This window comes from Castanea sativa, chromosome 10, assembly GCF_040712315.1.
Source record: "Castanea sativa cultivar Marrone di Chiusa Pesio chromosome 10, ASM4071231v1".
In the NCBI taxonomy this organism is placed as follows: Eukaryota; Viridiplantae; Streptophyta; class Magnoliopsida; order Fagales; family Fagaceae; genus Castanea; species Castanea sativa.
In genome coordinates, this window is record NC_134022.1 from 4,828,649 (window position 1) to 4,845,018 (window position 16,370).

Below are 16,370 nucleotides of genomic sequence, written 5' to 3' on the forward strand. Positions count from 1 at the left end.
GTCACATGAGAAAAAGCATGTGAATTGTTTTAGATAATGCCACCTAGCTACTTAGAAAAAGTTTTGGAGGATATCCATTTCAAACCTTTTGTTGCCTCAACGCAAGATGTTTTAGAAATTCCCAAGCTGTTTGAGGGAATTCCTCTTTTATTTTTTATTCTATTTCATTATAGTGACATCAAAGGCTTTTGATTGTCTAACCAAATTACATTATCCACAATCCAAGCCTCTTTGGCCACAATTTTGAGATAGAAGTGTGGCCACTCCCAATTTGAGTCTTTTAGATATTGCTTGCTCATGGGAGCTTTGAATTTTTGTTATCGGTTTGAGAGAAGCATACACCGTTATTCGGAGAGGTAATCATGGAGTTTGCACCTGAAGACATAAGACATATTGCTTAAGCCTATTTGATAAAGTGCATAAGCTTTTATACATTTAGAAAAGGCTAAGCTATGCTCTGATAACTGTAACCTTTGTATGTTTAACAAGTTTTTTTTTTTTTTGGGGGGGGGGGGGGGGGGTAATTTTGATTGCTATATCTTGAGTATCACTATTGCAAATTATGAAAGATATCTGTAAGGATGCTTGCTAGGTTAGTCCTTATACTGGGCAAGTGAATTGCTTGGCCTTATGCCTTTAAATGATGCAGGCCAGAAGCTTGAATGATCTCTGATACTAATTTTGAAGTAGTATCTTTAGGAATTCAACACCAAATTAGATTCCTTGATGAGAAAACGTTTAGGAAGTTTTAGTCGATTCAAAGATTGAGTCTTGAATATCAATTCATTTTTTAAAATGCTTCAATTGGTACACGCAAGAAATAAGCCAATTCAGTAGCTTTTTGCTCAAGTTCTCGTGGAGTCAAATTCTCATCAGTACAAGTCAAAGGAATAGCACCATGGCCTCTGATTTCCATATAAAGGACACGACGAGCATAGATACCCTCTTTCACTTCTATTATGATGGATTGGACGTCTTTCATAAAGAATTGGAGGAAGATGCGACGATTTTTTCCAGGAAATCCCCAACAAAAAATACACACTATTCCTTCTTTTCTATCGAACCAATCATAACCACTACCTACATTCCACGAAATTTGATGGTTATTTGGTGCTAAACAATGAATAGAATGATAAATAAAGAAAAATAATACTAGGCAATCTCACCTATGTTTTCCTAAGCAATCGCACTTAGGTAGGAGAAGGCAATCACAACCTTAAAGTTTAAAATTTTAAAACCAATCTCACTATGAATATTATTGACTATGATTAAACTTTATAAGGCTATTGCTAAATCCTTTCCTGGAAGGACTAGGACTCTTAAATAACCTAGTCATAGAAAGATTAGGCTTCCTAACAACAAAAATAAAAAGTACTTAAAGAACTTCTACTAAACAGGAAAAGGAATAAAAAAAAAAAAAAAAAAGAATCAGGGGCCTTTGGTATAGACGTATATCCAAGGACCACTTATTCTTGAAAATCTAAAAATTACCAAATTTCCTTTATTCTAGTAAACTTAATTAAATTGTATTCACAACTTTCTAACTTAAAGAAACTTGAGAGTAAGACTCAATAATAACTAAAGTAACCTATGAAGAAAGTCCCACATCAAAACTAGACCACAAATGTTGAATCTTTTGCTATTGTATCTTTTTTTTTTTCATCAAACTCATTATTTATTGTCCACATCAATCTATCCCTTAGTTGGATATAAAAACTCAACCTTGAGTATTGAAATGTTGTAGTATAATTCATGGCCTCTTGAATAGCATCTTGAGATAGGGTAAAAAGCCCGAGTATGGATTTCTTACTATTTTCGTTGCTTGAAACCATGTGGACAGTGGAACATTGTTCTCTCCAATATGAACATTAAACTTTTCAGGAATTACAAAATCAATAATGGGAATTATTGCAAGTGACACAATTATAACTTGATGGCCATGTTAAAGTATGGGAATTGGATTCTCCATCTCTTTTATCTCTTCTTTCATCACCCAATCTTCTTTTGTTCAATCTTGGCTTGTTGTGGAATAATATTTGTTGTTGGCTGAGATGAATTTGGCACAATGGCAGCCTGAATAGTAGCTAGTTTGTCAATTTCTTTTCCCATGGTTGCAAACTCAAAGACTTTTTCGTAGCTCTCATGTTCTTGTTCAAATTCTCGTCGTCAAGCAACTGAAGAGTTTCCTACTTCATGAAGGTTTCCTCCATCAACCTTTCAGATTGCTGTTTTGAATCATCTTCAGGTTGTCTAGACATTTCACTTTGTTGTTTAAGTTCTTTTGAAAATTAAGTGCCTTTAACAGCGAAGGACAGCCTACTTGAAAATCTTGAAATATCAAATTGCCCTTATTCCCACTGTTTAAAAAACCCAGACCGGACCCACCGGTCCGACCGGAAAAATCGGGAATCGGATTGAAATTCGGTTTTTTAAGCCTAGAGAACCAAGTATGCTGAAATACGAGAGAATCCAAACTTGAGCTCTCACACCTTGTAAGCAAGATTGAAGCCATGACCAACGGACCAAGCGCTCTTCTTGGGAGCTAATATGCAATATTATTAAATTTATATTAAATTTACATGATTTATAGTTTCTAAACTTCTATTTAATCTTTCTCAACATATTAAATATTACTAAATTAACTTTTTATTCAAGAATAATACCTATGCAATTTATTAATTTATTTTAAAAGTCGTTTTTAGTTAATTGAAATTATTTATTTTAAAGGATTATTATAAAAATTTCTTTTTATGCTTATTTATGTTGTACTATTTTTTATTAACCTTATAATGTACTATTTTACGTATTTTGTTTCAATTTTAAAGATATTTTTAGTAAATTTTGCTAATATTTACAAATTTAATATATTTATTTATATTTAAATAATTATTAAATTAATTATGACGTCATTACAGTTCGACCTTGGTTCAACCTCAGTTCGACCTTAAAAACCAAAAACCTTGAACCTTTCCCTTTTATGATTCAATGAACCGTCCGAGTTTCAAAACCATGTTATTCTTATAAACTTAACCAAAACTGAGCCCACAACTTTCTAATCTAAAGAAACTTAATACTAAGACTCAATAATAACTAAAGTAACCTACGAAAGGTGCCAAGAAAGTCCCATATTAAAACTAGACCTCAAACTCTTTATTGTCCGCATCTTGCATTTAGGAAAATTGCTCTCATGTTGGCACTTATCTACTATTTGGTTTGGATCGTTACAAGGCCGGCCTTAGACATTTTGGGGCCTAAGGCGAGAACTTAAATGAGATTTTTTATATACTTATGTATCATTTCATTATCTTCTAACTCTTTTTGGTGAATTTCTTATTCATTTGAGATATTTCCATCTAAATTTTGTGTTGTATTTTGTTTATTACTAATAACAAATTTTTCCATTGATCCTTAATTTTTGAGACTTAATTAATTAATTTTTTTTTTTTTTTTTTTTTTAAGTTTTTCATATTCAGATGCATATTTTCTAGTACACATTTCTAATTAAAAAATATATTTATAAAGACTAAAATAAAAAATAACTTTCAAGTGTAGAGTAAATGAGAAATAGAACCTGATTTATATAAAAAAATATTCTTGTAGTTTCACCGAATAATAAATTTTTTTTAGCAATCTCAACTTGCATAAATAAATATTTATTCATTATATTACCAATAACTAATATATATATATATATATATATATATATATATATATATATATAAACACAAGATTAAAAAAAAAAAAATCTTGTACAAGCCCAACGCCCCAACCCGGCCAAGAAGATGCCTGCCAAGATGGCACCCACAAAAAACATAAAACGAATCCTACTGCACCTATAACAAAAAAAAAAGAAAAAAAAAAGAAAAAGAAAAAGCATGAAGGCCCAAACATGGTGAAACGTCTAGCCCACTGCCCAGAGCAAACTTAATGGCCTGTTTGGAAGTTTAAAGAGGGAGGAGAGTAGAGGGAAGGAGAGTAGTGGGGAGGAAAATAAAGGGAAATGGTTATCCTCCACCTTGTTTGGATGCTTTTAAAATTAAGGAAGGTGAGGGGAGTAATTAGCCCTTCCTCTTATTTGGATATTTTAAAAATTAAGATAGAAAGGAAAGGAAATGATTAAATATTTTTAAATAGACAAATTTATCCCTATTTGAAAATGGAATTGCAACATTGATCTATGATTATTTTTGTTAATATAGTAAGGGTAAGTTGGGTAATTCATTTGATCAATTATTTATATACTTTACTCACCCTCCAAATCTCTCCAATTTGGGGGAATTAAAAATGAGGGGTTAGAAGTAGTTAAAGCCCCTCCAAATCCCTCCCTCACCTTCCTTAAAAACTTCAAAACAAGGTAATTTAATTACTCTCTCTCTCTCTCTCTCTCTCTCTCTCCTTCTACTCTACTCCCCCTCCTTTCTCTAACATCCAAACAGAGCATAAGTCTTTAACAAATCTAAAGAAGAGTCTAGAGAAAGGAAGCAAGGCTAAAAATTAGAAATCCAAGTACCTCAAAAGTCAAAACTCATTCAGCCATTCTTCAGTTCTGTAGAATCAAAACCCAAATGCAACAGTGGGAAAAAGAAGAAGAAGATGAGATCGGAGGAAGCTTGGTCTAGGGCCAGCCCTAACAGTTGGGGTGGAGAGAAAGAATGAGAGAGGCAGAGAGCAAGAGTTGAGAGAAAAAAGTAGAGTAAGAATGAGAAAAATAAAGGTAAAAATTTTAGGGATTTGAGGTTTTTTATTTGTTTTGATTATTGATTGTTTTGTGATTAATTTCTTAGACTGGATTTGTAGTTTATTTTGTTGAATTTTGGTTTGTCTAGAGGATAATGATGTTATTTTTGGGACAATTGATTTTATTTAGACCATTTTTTTTTTGTGCTACCAATGTTTAACTGTGTATAACAGAAATTTTGTTTTTTGGTCAAAAGGATGTGCCAGATTTTTGTTGATTCATTTGAAACCAATTTTTTTCCCCTACTACCTCTTCTTTTCTAAAATTTTGGGGTCTCTCTTCTACTTGGGGGCCTTAGGCAATTGTCTAATTGGCCTAGTGGAAGGGCTGGCCCTAGATCGTTATGCTATTATAGAGTAGTGTACCTAATTAATCATCTAAGATAAATCTTTTTGTTTAACTACCCGTGGGCATTGCCAATGTTCAACTTGATGTCATACCTAATCTTTGTTTCTAACCACAGAATTGCACTGGTATGGTGGTGGGCTTGTAGAGGGGGAGACTAGAGATTTTTCTTCTGCTCCTCCTGACTCAAAGCAGGGACGAGTACCTTCAAAAACTCCAGTAGATAGTGTGGTAGCATCAGTCACTTCAATTCCTTATTCTGATGTTTATCATATGGGAGTTCCATCACAAGGTCATCTATTGTAATTCAGAGGCCAGGGCCGAGAACTAGGGCCGACCCAAGGCCTAGGCCTAAGGCCCCACCACAAAAAAAATATTTATCCTTTACAAAAAAGGCCCCATCCTATTGCAAAAGGCCCAAAATTTTGTAAAAAATATGAATTTTTTCAAATTGTTATGCACTTTTTATTATTAGTGATGCTAAGGATATTACAAATTTTACTATAGATTTACAAACTGACATGCTACCAATCACAAAAAAATATTTTAAATATTCATTAATTACATTATTGAAGCTCATCAATCACTGTTATTGTCACATTATATTATAAATATTATGTAATACCTTTAACATTTTCCTTTTTTATTTCTAACAAGGCTTTAAAATTTTGTTAACAAATGTATTAGATCATCAATGATGATTAATCTCCCCTAATAGTTTGAAAATTTAATCTTTGTAAACTTCAATGAGGATCATCAATGATGATTAATCTACTACAAAGCCACACATCAATTAATATCATAGATTATTAATTAGATTATAAATGTAATTAACTATGTATCTTTATATATCCAAGATAAATTAATTTTCTTTTAAATTTTTTTCTTTTTGTTAAATTAATTTTTCAACTATGATAGTCAATTCTCTATATGAGATTAACCTTAGTTTTAGTTAGTATTATTCATTACATTATGTATTTAATATATCAAATTAACCTCAATTTGATTAATATTAAATAATTTAATTTAATTAATATTTATATATAAAATGCCCCACATAAATCTTTCGCCTTAGGCCCAAAATTAGGTTGGGCCGGCCCTGCCGAGAACTCATCAGAAATGGAAAGGTCCTGACAAAATTAGTAGGATATATGGTGACTAGATTGATGACATTGAATAAGAATTGTCTGCAAATGATGAAGATGGACAGTAAGAAATTGATGTTATGGAGTAATTGAATCTCCATAGGGAGGGCATGATGGCAACATGTAGCTTCAGCTTATGGGTTAAAAAAGATTGTCTTTGTTTGCTTTAAATTTCTGTAGAAGCCTTGTCTTTTGGTTCATTTTCAGGTTAGGAAATTTGAAGCTTGTATTTCTTTTGTATTTTTATCTTTGTTACCTTATACAATTACTAGATGACCCTTTTCATCCAAAGAAATGACCGTGACTTTGTACCATTTTGTTAGAATTACAAACTAAGTTCTTACCCTTATTCTCTATCTTTGTTGTGCTGTTTCTTACACACACACACATATGCATTGTTTTTGGTGGGAGAATTTTTGTTGTCTGCACCTAAAATCTAGTACCATTTTTATATTGCTTATTATACATGTACATTTTTTTCCTTCCCCAAATGGAGTGTCTTTGTACTTTCCTTTTTTTTTTTGGTAAACCGGATAATGCATTAAAGATTAAAGAGAATTACAAAGTCTAGGCTTAAAACAACCCAAGCATCAGCTAACAGCTGGTACAAAATATAAGGAGGCCTAGAATGAATAACAAGAGAAGTGGGATTATGCAATCTTTCTTTGGCTAAAATTTCTGCACAATGGTTCCCCTTGCGGTGTATGTGGCTAATCCTCAAAATACTGGAGGAGGGACCTGCAGTCAACAATAAGAGCATTATAAGGATGGGAATGGTCACAGTGAGTGCTAATAATATCCATTACAGCCTGCACATCTATCTCTATCAGTAACTTTCGAATATTCAAGTTTTTGGCAAGGATAAGTCCATTTCTAAGGCCCCATAATTCAGCTGCCATATAATGCGTAAAGTCGATGGCTCTATTGAAGCTTCCGATCCAATTGCCATTGTGGTCCTTGATAATACCACTAGCAGTGGCCTTGCTCGAGTTGCCACGAGCCAAGCCGTCCGTATTGAGCTTGTAAACACCTTGGGGCAGGGGTTTCCATCCGATCTGCAGGATGTTGGTTTTGAGGGAAAGGCTCGTGGGGGGAAGTGTGTAGAAGATTTTGTGGGAGAGGGCCTTGATCTTTTCCATGATTTTTTAGGCTATGAAGGGTTGCACTTCCATGGTAAATTTGTTGCAAGCTGTCCAAATAGTCCAAGTTGCCAAGGGAAAGGTGACCCTCCAAGGAATGGTTTGCATGCATGGGGTGTTGGCAAAGGAGGTGGCCATGCATTTGAGCCAGTCAAAAAGATTTAGTGGCCTTGCCCGAGTTGCCACGAGCCAAGCCGTCTGTATTGAGCTTGTAAACACCTTGGGGCAGGGGTTTCCATCCGATAGGCAGGATGTTGGTTTTGAGGGAAAGGCTCGTGGGGGGAAGTGTGTAGAAGATTTTGTGGGAGAGGGCCTTGATCTTTTCCATGATTTTTTGGGTTATGAAGGGTTGCGCTTCCATGGCAAATTTGTTGCGAGCTGTCCAAATAGGTCAAGTTGCCAAGGGAAAGGTGACCCTCCAAGGAATGGTTTGCATGCATGGGGTGTTGGCAGAGGAGGTGGCCATGCATTAGAGCTAGTCAAAAAGGTTTAGTGAAAGGAAGTCATGAGTGGGTGTGTTGTTAAACAGGCTGCACCAGATAGGAAGTCCCTAAGAATGTGCAAGGGGGTTTATTTGTTTATGAGACAGAGTGGGCAAGTATCATCGGTGAGAATGTGCCGCTTGCGGAGCTAGTTTTTGGTGTGGAGTCAGTCATGACATAAGAGCCAAATGAAGGTTGAGACTTTAGGTATGGTGGGAATTTTCCAAATCCATTTCCAGGTGGGGGTGTTGGTTTTTAAGGGGAGGTTAGCAGCAAGGAGGTAGGCTGACCAAGGCTCGAACTAACCATAAGGAAAGTAGTTCCAAGTGGGTAGGTCGTCTTGTAAGGACGAAAGGGGTTTGAGGGTAGCAAGGATGATGTCTTGGACGTGTTGGGGAAGTACAAAGGAAAGAGTATGGAGATCCTAATTGCTGTGAGAATCCCAGAAGTCCATAACCTTAAGGGAGAGGTCATTGGACTAGAAGGGTCCATGAATGAGATTATGAAGTGGACCATGCCTGGTCCAATTGTCTTGCCAGAAAAGAGTAGACACACCATTTGGAATGAGCCATCTAGTACCCATGTCGCATATTTCCTTAGCTTTTATAAGACTGCTCCAGACCGAGGATTTTCTCCTTGCAATGCCAGTTGTTGATAGGTATTTTTTCCTAAGTGTGTCAGCCCAAATCTCGGTGGGGTTGTTACGCATCTCCCAAACTCTTTTCTCGAGGAGGGCCTTGTTGCGACAATAGCTCTTTTTTATTCCCAGGCCTCCCAGATGCTTGGGTTTGGTGACAGTGTTCCAGTTTAGGGAGTGGATTTTTCTGCTATTGGTTGTATCTCCCCATAGGAAGTTACGATTGATCTTGTCTAATTCAGTGTATATTTTGGAAGGGAGGAGCTTGCATTGCATTAAGTGGGTAGGGATGGCAGAGGTGACGGAGTTGATGAGGGTTAGGCGACCCGCAAGTGACAGTGACCTTGCTTTCTGGCTGGATAGCCTAGTGTGAATTTTGTTGATAATAAAGTCATAAGCTCTTTTGTCTCTCTTGTCTGTCAAGATAGGTATCCCTAGGTATTTTCCAAACTCCTTTGAGTGTGAATGCCCAAGTCGTGCGATGGGTCACATTCTTTGGTCTGGTGTGGGGGGAAAAGTAGATTTTGGACTTTCCGAAGTTCGCCTTTTGGCCAGAGATGGAACATAACTCGTTTATGACTTTCTTAATGGTAATGCAGTTTCTCTTGGTTGCTTTTGCGAAAATAATGAGATCGTCGGCAGAGAAAAGATGGGTCCTTCCTAGCGGTTTTGACACCCTTCCAATTTCCCTGTGCGATTTTGGTGTGGATGAGACTAGCAAGATACTCTATGCAAATAATGAAAATGTACGGGGAGAGGGGATCTCCCTACCGTATTCCACGTGAGGGGTGGAAGGGATCAAGTCTATCTTCATTGACAAGGACAGAAAGGTTTGAGGTGGAAATGCAAGACATGATAATATCTATCTAGGCCGTAGGGAACTTGAACCGGGTTAGGACATGGTGGATAAATCCCCATTCGAGTCTGTCGAAGGATTTTTCCAAGTCAATCTTAAGGACCATCAGACCTTGCTTACTTTTGGAGTTGGTCATGGAGTGGATGACCTCTTGGGCTTGGATGGCATTGTCACTTGCTTTACGGCCAAGAACGAGGTTGGCTTGGAAGGGGTGTATGAGGTCTGGGAGATGGGGTTTAAGTCTTTGGACGAGGATCTTTGTTATGGCTTTGAAAAAGGTATTGCATAGGCCAATGGGTCGGAGTTGGTGAACCGTCTCGGGCTTCTCAGTTTTTGGAACGAGGCAGATGAGAGTGGAGTTAAGGTCATTGGGAACATTTCTTGTGAGGAAAATGCTCTTGATGTAGGCGACAACCGAGGGACCGACAATGTGCCAGTATTTTTGAAAGAAGATAGGATGGAATCCATCTGGCCCGGGTGCCTTCATAGGTTTGAAGGAGAACATTGCCTTTCGAATATCCTGGTCATTCACCACCGAAGAGATGGACTCTTGAAGGTCAAGGGAGAGGGAGCTAAAGTTTTTAGGGGGAGTGAGATGAAGTGGCACACTAGTTGCTTCGGTTGTGTAGAGAGAGGTGAAGTGGTTAGATATCAAGTTCTTGATGTCAGGTGGAGAATGTGTCCAGTTTTTGACAGAATCCTTGAGGCATTGGATTTTGTTGCGATGATGTCGGCAGATGGTAGAGAGGTGATAGAAGTTAGTGTTGCGGTCGCCAGGGATGGTCCAATCAAGACAAGCTTTGTACTTTATTTTTGTTATATATTGCTTTTCATATCTTTTACATGAATATAAAAATCATGGATTAGCTCCAATCTCAGGCACTTTTATAATTCGCCTTCTTAGATGTACAATAATTGTCTCCTAGCTTGTTAAACTTAATGTGTGTAATTAATTAAAGTAGATTCTTTGTTACTGACAGTAATAGTGCTTGTTCTACTCCTACAAATAATAGAAGGAAATGTTTGTGATTGTGCTGGAAGCAACAGAGTAAAAGTACATGTAACCTGTGATCGTATAAAAGTGAGTCTCCCGTGTGAAATTTGCATGAAAGTTACTAGTTATTACTTTCAAATAGTCTGGGCAAGATATGTATTGTCCATGGGCATGCATGGAATGCTTGGTTTTGTTATTTTTTGTTTTTAATTTTCGCTTAATATTGTTTCCATCAATAGGGCAGTCGCGGTTTTAGGAATTCTTTTTAGGGTGGTTACTAAGATATTTAAATTATACAAAATTTAATAAGGCGATAACTTAAATATTTGTTACAATTGCGAGTTGAGTCACTAAGAAGAGCAAAATTGTTGCGATTACAAATCAAAAAGAGTATAATTGTCGTCACTATCACAATATTTTCTTGGTACTATTTTTTAAAGAAAAATGAAATTAGAGATTATTTTTATTGAATAGGTTCATCGAGCTAAAAATTTTATCTTTTGGTTTTATAATAGACTCTTTGTTGAATATTTTGTTCACTTCTTGTTGTTTGGTCTTGTCTTGTTTTTGTTTAGTTTATGTTTGTTGTTATTTGGGTTAATATTGATTGTTGTTATTTAAGCTTTAAAAAAATGAATTAGAATTATGTTTGGGAGTAGAATTAATTTTGGAGTGTTGCTACGTCTATAATATTTTTACAATAAATTTTATGCAAAAAACTATTATTGGTGGGTAGAAATAATATCAATATTAGATCCAAATTAGAATCAATATCAACTTACCACATTAGATTTGTTTTGAAATTATTGTGTAAATGTTGTGAATGTAGTAGTATTATTCTTATTTTTGTTAAACCCAAATTTTTGTAATTCTCAAGTCAGAGTATTCAACATTTTTATTAGGGAGATCACAATAAATTAGTTTAGCATACAGTTTTATTTTAGCAAGTGTATATATGCAATTTTTTGCAAGTTAGGGTGGTCCTATGATCACCCTAATTTGCATGTGGAGTTGCCACTGCTACAGGGGCTGCTACACATACACTTTGGGATAGAGGGTTCATTGAACCCTTGACTTGAAAAATAAAATATTTATTTATATAAAATATTGCTTTACCAATTTAATTTATTCTTAAAAATATTTTTGCACACCTTGTTTTAAATCTTGCACACTCTGATCACATATCAGTTTATCCCACAATCAAACAACAACTTAATTTATTATTTGTATGGATGAGTGTAGTTGTGTGAGTTAATAATTATACAGTACGTTGTTGAGTTTTGTCATTTAGTTTAAAATATTTTTATAAAAAAATGACAAATATATAACCACAATTTGCATAAAACAAATATATTATAAAAAATTAACAAAATAAAATGGTCATATTTACATTGACAATAGATAATGGCAACTAATAATAAACTATTATGAGACGATTTCAAAATATGAAAATCCGTAAAAGGATTGTAAAACTTCATTTATTTGTGTGTTTTTTTTTTCGATAACTCAATATATTCAAGTTCTTTTTTTATTAAATTTTGTTTGATTTAAATTTCTTAATGAATTTTTTAGAAAAAATTCCTAGAACCGCCACTGATAGCCTAAATACCTTGAATTGTTTATGGGAAGATGACCTTTGTCAATTCTAGAAACCAGAAATATTTATTTTTTATGTTTGTAGATTTTCAAAATGCATTTGATGAAAGATCTAGATCTCAGAAATTGGTTAAATACTTAAATTAGCTTGGGCTTACAAAACCATAAAAAGAAAGAGCTTCTCTCTTATGCGTATTAAGATGACCTAATTCTGGATGGCACGTCTCATTTTATGAATAACTAAACTTTCTATTAAGTAATAAGAATGGTTGTAGTAACTGGTATCCTACAAGAATATTGACTATTTTCGACTTAAACCTATTTTTGGAAAATAACTAATTAACTAGAAGGTTCCACAGTTGTATCTCTTGGTTACTTGTGCTATTGTTTTGTAGCTGTTGTTGTTGAATTAAATTACTGACACATAAGAAGAAGATGACAAATATTTTGATAATTTGCCTTCATTTTATTCAGAAATTAGATATTTGTGTACTCAATTATTTGATAAAGTATGGAGCATCCTCATCATTGAGTTCTCTCTTAATTTGTAGATATTGAATTTGTAGTTCAAGAACCAACCGGGTGTTCATTAAATTACCAAGCCAAATAGAACTGTCATTCAACGTCCATAAAGCCTTAAAGTAAAGTACGGATAGTCCATTAATTATTGAATTTGAACTTATTATTGTCATTAAACGCCTAAAATAAAATGTCACTTCTTCACATATCAAAAGGTGCTGCACCTTGGTACCAGTTACATGTTTTCATGGCCGAGAGTGTTGTAATAAGTGATATTGTTCCTTCGTAATAAAAAAAAGAAAAGAAAAGATAAATAAATAGTGGTATTATTCAATTCTCCCCGGAGGAAAACTTGGGTTTAAACCCTCCTCCTCACTTAATTTAAGGGGGAAAAAAGGTTATATAGTCACATGCTCCTATCATAAAGAGAGATAATAATAATAATAATAATAATATACAAGAAAAGAAAGATGGTCCAAGCAATTAGAAAATACATTTTAAAACAGCAAATAAAAGAGAGCAATTTGTTGAGACTTGAGCCGCAAGTTGTTAAACTTGAAAAATAACTCTTTATACCCTCCTCACAAGTCGCAAGGACTTGTTCAATAGTTAAACATTAGCACTCCACATCACCCTCCCAAATTAAGAAACCAATTTATATGCTCACAAAACACATTGACATGCGTCCTTGTTTCTCTCTTTTTAATCCCTCAAAATAAGTTATCCAACTCAACGGAAAAAACTATACACCCCAAAAGAAGTTACTAACGAAATTCCTCTCATCCATGCAAAAAACCAAGGCCGGAATAGTCCCATCTCCGGCCGGCCAGCCGGTCATTTAGGCAATGGCGACAGATCCCTCCTCACCAACAGTAAATCCAACCTCGGCACCGCCTGTAGCCGCACTTCTAACAGCAATCCTCCTTGTTTTCTTTTTACTAGGTTTCCTCGCTGTATACGTCTGCAGGTGTTTCTTTCAAAACGTTACGGGCACATTGCAAATCCAAGGAACACGCTCTGGCAATGTCATTGGCGCGGCTGCTAGAACTGGCCTTGATCCTTCTTTAATACAGTCATTTCCAACATTTTTATATTCGAGTGTCAAAGATTTTCGCAAAGAGGAATACGGTCTAGAATGTGCAATTTGCTTGTTGGAGTTTGAGGATGATAGTTTGCTTCGCCTTTTGCCGGTTTGTTACCATGTTTTTCATCAAGAATGCATCGACCTTTGGCTTGAATCTCACAAAACGTGCCCGGTTTGTCGTAGGGACCTTGATTTGCCACCAGACACATTGGATAAATATTCTAAGGAGCTCATTTATAACTTCAATCACATGCATGATAGTCATCATGAAAATGATAATCAGTCATTAGAAGATGCTGTACGCATTGATGTCAAAGAAGATGAACATGGAGGAGAAAGCCAAGATGAACATGCTTTACAGAGGAAACAAATGGATGAAGATAAAAAAGTGGAAAAAATTGCGAGGTCACACACAACGGGGCATTCTATGGTTAGAACAAGAGAAGGGGGGAATAGCGTGGATAGGTATACACTGAGATTGCCAAAGCATGTAAAGATAAGACTTATAAGAGGAGACAACTGCACAAAAAGTTGTACAACATTTGGGGAATTCTCAAAACATACAACACCAAACAATGGATTCCTTGCCGAGGTGTAGGAGTCTGGGGAAAACTTCAATAAAGTTTAATTTTTTGTGTTTGTGTTTTCTTTTTCTCTATACATGAACTTCGATTTTTTGCAACATTGCATATATTTGACATTACATCAACTTTGATTTTGCTACACTCCATATTTCACATTATATCTGGAAATTTCAGTATATAAATATAGAATAGTATTACTTCCATGTTTTTTTTGTTGTTGACTTTATAGGTCTTACAAGGTTTTATCTTAATTTGTTAATTTTGCACTCCGTTGTACCCTCTAACAGACTAACACTGATTAACCATGATTAGTTGCAACTGTATTAATTAATGAGATTGTCATTATTGATTATCTTTAGTGATTTCTTCAACTTTAAATACCTGCTCACAACAGCTTTTCCAATACAAAATGAAATTAAGCTTTGCAAATATATTTTCAAGTCCCATGTGTAGTACGGATTTCTTAATTGATAGCATCTCCTTGGCCGTAGATGAGAGAGAGAGAATTTGGATTTTTTTTTTTGAGAATCAAGAGAATTTGGAGTTTTGATTATATATCTTTCTTGTTTTATTGATATATCTCTAAGTCCTATTTGTAGTACGAATTTCTTAATTGCATAGCATCTCCTGGCCCTATTATATTTCAATCATTAGAACGTAAAATTTGGCATATGAAGACATTTAAGTTTGAAAGGAAGAATCTATCAAAAAGTTTTAAACATTTTGGCACATGAAGGAAGAGTTTGGTCATCTTTAAAGAAAATGTTAGTCATCATATTTCTTTAAGCATATATTTTATAAGAACTGAAAAGGTACTTATTAGCCAAAATGATGGAAACAAAAATTGATGTATGACTATGATGTTAGAAAACTTTTTTTTTTTTGCAAGGAAGTATATATGAAAAAAATACAATGAACATTTCAGTTACATAAGATTTCTAGTAGGTTAGTAGAAAGAGGAATTTGTTTGGTTATGCAGTTGGCTTTTTGTTATGTTGCAATGATTGTGTCTCATTTTGAATTGAGAGAATGATCGAACTTTGGAAAAAAGATACTTACTTGGAGGTGTTTGTGTGCGTGTTTGAACAAAATATAATTTTTAATTTTATTATTCAAGATTATAGAAGAAACAAGGTATTTGTTTGGTTTTGCAATTTTCCTTTTTATAATGCTGCTATGATTTTTGTCTCATTTTAACCGAGAGAATAAGCATAATTTGACAGAAAGATACTCTTATGTAGGTCTATACTGTTCTTTATAAGTGAAATTTGATAACCAAATGGACAAAAAATGCTATTTGATTTGAAAAACCAATTTTAATGGTTATAGATTATGTTGTAAAACCAATTTTAATGATTATAAATTATGTTGTACCTTATATATTGTCATAAAGCTAGTAAACTAATATGCAGTTGGAAACTCTTGTTTTTTATTTTGTTAACAAACTGATGATTTCTTATTATCCCAATCTAGTGAATAATTAGTTGTATTGTTACATTTAGTTGTTACATAATCTAAGATTAAGTAGCGAGTGTCATTTGTAGTTAGGTTCATAACAGTTGAAGTTTTTGCTGTGCGGACTTTATAAACTATCATTAGAAGGAAAAAAAATAAGGAAATATACTTGGGGTGAAAGAGAGGGGGGTGGGGGGTGGGGTGTGCATGCTTGTTAAAGATGAAGAATTACTGAGAAGAGAGATATTGTGACTGCATCTTTATCTTATTTAATTTTTTAAGGGATATGAATATGATTACCAATTGAATTGAATTAGCATGATTTTTTTCCTGCAATAACAACAACTACAACCAAGCATTGTTTTCAAAATTTTAAAGTTGGTTATGAATTCTTAAAAAATTAGTTAGAATCAACTACATGTTTGTTGCAATTTTGTAATACCTATAATGAATAAATGCTTTAGGTGTTTCTTCTTTTGTTACTTTGCATGACTTACATTGGTATTGGAGGTCTGGTGACCAAATTGTCGACAACTATTGATGGAGTGGTGTCTCTGGTGATTCGACCACCAGCATTGTTCAGAATGGCGGTTCCAGCTATTGAATTGTCAGAACCACAGCTTTGATCATTGGATTGCTAGAGTGGTACTTAGTTTCAGCCACTGAAGACCTAGCCATTGGTACCGCTGGTGTTAGAGGTCTAGTGACCAGACCAACGGAATGGTAGCTTTGGTGACCGAATTGCTAGCAATGGCCACTAGAGCGGAGTCTCTAGTCCGACCATTGAAAATAGGTG

The 16,370-nt window shown here is 34.7% G+C and overlaps 1 protein-coding gene across 1 annotated transcript; it reads left to right on the forward strand.

Annotated features, from left to right (window-relative positions):
• Positions 1 to 13,296: 13,296 nt before the first annotated feature.
• Positions 13,297 to 16,200, forward strand: LOC142611901 (RING-H2 finger protein ATL29-like). Its single transcript, XM_075784051.1, has 2 exons — positions 13,297 to 14,127; positions 16,039 to 16,200. Exons 1-2 carry the CDS (start codon positions 13,297 to 13,299, stop codon positions 16,198 to 16,200), a joined length of 993 nt encoding a protein of 330 aa, XP_075640166.1.
• The last annotated feature ends 170 nt before the right edge of the window (positions 16,201 to 16,370 follow it).

Excerpts from the sequence above, each read along its gene's own strand:
- LOC142611901 (XM_075784051.1), top strand. The coding sequence starts at position 13,297 with ATGGCGACAGATCCCTCCTCACCAACAGTAAATCCAACCTCGGCACCG. Across the intron at positions 14,128-16,038 it reads ACAATGGATTCCTTGCCGAG|GTGTTTCTTCTTTTGTTACT; the intron begins GTGTAGGAGTCT and ends TAAATGCTTTAG.